General features: G+C 51.2%; 2 protein-coding genes across 2 annotated transcripts in view; both read left to right on the forward strand.

Annotated features, from left to right (window-relative positions):
* Nucleotides 1-144, forward strand: part of PTSG_10535 (uncharacterized protein) — a gene marked incomplete at its 3' end in the record, with an annotated part of 2,040 nt that extends 1,896 nt beyond the window's left edge. Inside the window, exon 3 of the mRNA XM_004988013.1 lies at nt 67-144. Coding sequence (XP_004988070.1) covers nt 67-144 — 78 coding nt within the window. The remainder of the gene's footprint in view (nt 1-66) is intronic.
* A 1,076-nt stretch (nt 145-1,220) lies between these two features.
* PTSG_10536 (uncharacterized protein) lies at nt 1,221-3,314 on the forward strand. The gene is made up of 4 exons (XM_004988014.1): nt 1,221-1,361; nt 1,665-1,761; nt 2,020-2,079; nt 2,438-3,314. Exons 1-4 carry the CDS (start codon nt 1,225-1,227, stop codon nt 2,546-2,548), a joined length of 405 nt encoding a protein of 134 aa, XP_004988071.1. The 5' UTR covers nt 1,221-1,224; the 3' UTR covers nt 2,549-3,314.
* The last annotated feature ends 204 nt before the right edge of the window (nt 3,315-3,518 follow it).

The following is a 3,518-nucleotide window of genomic DNA, read 5'->3' on the forward strand; positions in this document are numbered from 1 at the left end:
TGATCCCACTCGCAACCATCACTCTCTCCACGCTATTTTCTCACACACCAAATTCGTCTATCCCAGTACTCTGTGTCTCGCCATATCCTAGGAGCCCCCCGCCCTCACATTGATACTCTGCTGATCTCTGGCCCTTTTGCGTAGCAGTAATCACTGGGGCGCTGGTGGTAGGGACACCCCAGCCATTGTTCATTCTCATACGAGAATTAAGACATCACTAATCGTCCAATCCATAAACTACGTCACGCCTCTTTCACCTGTTCTCTCATCTTCTTGTCTTTAGAACATGGTTCCAAGATTCCTTCAAAAAGACATGATTTAACATCAGCGAGATGCGGAGAGGGGTTGCTGGTTGATTACTGTTAAGTTCACTATCTCACCCACACACACATACACACACACACACACACACACACACACACACACACACACACACACACACACACACACACACGTCGTCTGTCATCAGAGGAATGAGCGAATGACTTCGGCGCCAATGGTCTGGAACAGGTTCGGGCGGCGGGATGGAGATTCGAGATCAGAAGCGCACACGCGCGACGACCGCGACACAAGGGATGTAACCTCCTGATGGCGGCGATCATGTGGTGATGGTGTTTGTCAGTGGTGGTGTTTGATGGTGATGGTGTGTGTGTGTGTTGGTGTGTTGTGTTTCAAGGGGCCTGGCGCCGCCCTGTTCATTGCCATAATTGGTTCTTCCTTCCCTCACCCCCCCCCCCCACTCCGGGTGGACTTTTCTGGGCTCCCGGCGGTGGTTTTGGGATTCCCCAAGGCAGGGCAACACCTTGCCTTCAAGGGCGGCTAAGAACTTGACGTGTTCTACCTTGGTTTCCCCGGTTTTTTTGGCCTTCTCGCCGCCTGGGGATCAAACTCCTGAATTGTGTGTGAGTTTGCGTGCGCGTGTGTTTGAGTTTGCGTGTGTGTGTGTGTGTGTGTGTGTGTGTGTGTGTGTGTGTGTGTGTGTGTGTGTGTGTGTGTGTGTGTGTGTGTGTGTGTGTGTGTGAGTCTGTGAGTCTGTGTCTGTGTCTGTGTCTGTGTCCGTGTCCGTGTCCGTGTCCGTGTCTGTGCGTCTATCTGGTTGTTCTCTTTTTCTTTCTTTTTTCTGCACGCCATCCCCTTTGTATGTGTACATCTTCGTCTTCCCTCGACAATCATTTCACCATACCATCACCACCGCCCCTGTCACATCACTGTGCTTGCAGGCAAATGCTTGAAGGCCCCGACAAGAAACACATCCGCGTGTTGTTCTTCATTGCGCTCGGCGCCACGTCGTTTCTACCACAGATGCATTTCCTCGCGCTGTACGGCGTCGACCACTACCTCGCCATCGTCGACGTCATCTGGTCCGTTGGAAGGGGGGAGGGGTTGGGGGCTCGTGTCCCCGTGTCTGTGTGTCTGTGTGTCTGTGTGTCTGTTTCTGTGTGTCTGTGTTTGTATCTGTTGTGTGTGTGTGTGTGTGTGTGTGTGTGTGTGTGTGTGTGTGTGTGTGTGTGTATGCGCCTGTCTGTCTGTGATGGTCAGTGAAGGGATTCATGGACACCACAAGCGATGTGCACTGTCTTCACTGTGTTCTCATGCACACACCATACCTCATTCATTCCTCCTCTCACGCCACCACCACCATCATTACCGCCACCCGTCATCAGGTTGTTTGCCGTGTCTGTGCCGCTGTATCTGATCGGGAGCGTCGTGTTTGTCTTCAAGTTCCCAGAGCGCTTCTTCCCCGGCAGATTCGACATCTGGGTACGAAGCCATCGTGTTATGTTGTGGCTGTCTGTCTGTCTGTCTGTGTGTGTGTGTGTGTACCTGATTGTCTGTGTCTGTGTGCGTCTGTATGGCTGTCTACCTGCCTGCCCATCTGCCTCTGCATGTGTGTGTGTGTGTCTGTGTCTGCTTCCGCTCATATCGCACTGGCTGCCCGGTGCTCGCTGCTCTCTCACCCCCGCCATCACACCATTTCCACCCCCGCCATCACACCATTTCCACCACCGCCACGAACAGTTCCACAGTCATCAGCTCTGGCACATCTTTGTCATTCTCGCGGCATACGCACACTACCTGGTAACGATGATGATGATGATGATGATGATGATGATGATGATGATGATGATGATGATGATGATGATGATGGGAGGACATTGTTATTGTTCTTGTTCTTGTTGTTGTTGTTGTTGTTGTTGTTGTTGTTGTTGTTGTTGTTGTTGTTGTTGTTGTTGTTGTTGTTGTTGTTGTTATGACGATGATGGATGTGCGTTGGTTGTGTGCTGACCATTTTGTTGTGCGCTGACTGCGTTGTTTGAAGCTGGTGCAATGTCTCCACACATTCAACACATTCAACACCTTCAACACATTCAACACATTCAACGTGCTCCCTCTCACCCAACTCAACCCCCCCCCCCCCTCGCATCGCCACCAACAGTGCATGTACAACATGATGCATGCGCGGCAGGAGCTCGGCTGTACAATGGAGAATGAATACGCGCTGCTCGCAGATCAACAGATGCAACTCGATGCGGGCGCAACATCGTGATGGCAGAGCGCTGCCCTCACATTTCCACACACACTCACACACTGACGGTGTGTGATCATGACGCGACGTGATTGTGGTTCGCTTCCTTCCTAATTTGCTGTAGCTAATTGCTTTTATCAGTGTGTTTGTTGCGTGTGTGTATGTGTGTGTGTGTGTGCGTCTCCTAAACAACGGCGGATCAGTTTATTGTGCGCGTGTATTCTTTCTTTTTTGCCTTGGTCTTGTTCTGTCATTGCTCCTGTCTCTCCTGTGCTCCTGTTGTCTTGCTTGTTTGCTTGTGTTGGTTTGCATTCTCGCTATCGGCGTGACTTTTGATTGATGGCCGCTGCGTTGCGTTTGTCGTGGGTGTTGCCCATGTGTTTGTCCCACCCGCCCCCTTGCCCTCTTTCTTTATCTTTTTTTTTTTTTCAGCTCTCGTCAAAACCAACTTGCTTTCTTCGTTTAGCTCTCTCTCTCTCTCTCTCCCCCCAATACCAGCGTACGCGTGCGCGTGTGCGCTGTGCGTTTCTCGTTTCATGTTGACGTGTGTTTGTGTGCGTGCACATTGCTTCGTGTTCAACACGCGTCACGCGTGTTGCGTTTGTTCGTCTGCATGATCAAACCCACGCACACATGCAATCGCATCTGATACATGCACTGCGCCAGCACAAACAAATACGATGATCACATGCACGTGGAAGAATTCGCCACGCCCTCTCGTTCAACAGACTCATGAACACATGAACACATGAGAACACATGAACACATGAACCCCTGAGCTATCAACCAATCCAATCAATCAAAGCGACCTCGCTTGTGCACAATGTCAGCTACACGATCACCACCACCACCACTGCTGCTACTACTGCTGCTGCTACTGCGACTGCGACTTTCGCTGCAACCACCCACACACACACACACACACACACACACACACACACACACACACACACACACACACACACACACACACACACACACACACACACAC

This window comes from Salpingoeca rosetta, assembly GCF_000188695.1.
Source record: "Salpingoeca rosetta unplaced genomic scaffold supercont1.38, whole genome shotgun sequence".
Taxonomy (NCBI): Eukaryota; class Choanoflagellata; order Craspedida; family Salpingoecidae; genus Salpingoeca; species Salpingoeca rosetta.

Excerpts from the sequence above, each read along its gene's own strand:
- PTSG_10536 (XM_004988014.1), top strand. The coding sequence starts at position 1,225 with ATGCTTGAAGGCCCCGACAAGAAACACATCCGCGTGTTGTTCTTCATT. Across the intron at positions 1,762-2,019 it reads CCGGCAGATTCGACATCTGG|TTCCACAGTCATCAGCTCTG; the intron begins GTACGAAGCCAT and ends CGCCACGAACAG. Across the intron at positions 2,080-2,437 it reads CGGCATACGCACACTACCTG|TGCATGTACAACATGATGCA; the intron begins GTAACGATGATG and ends CGCCACCAACAG.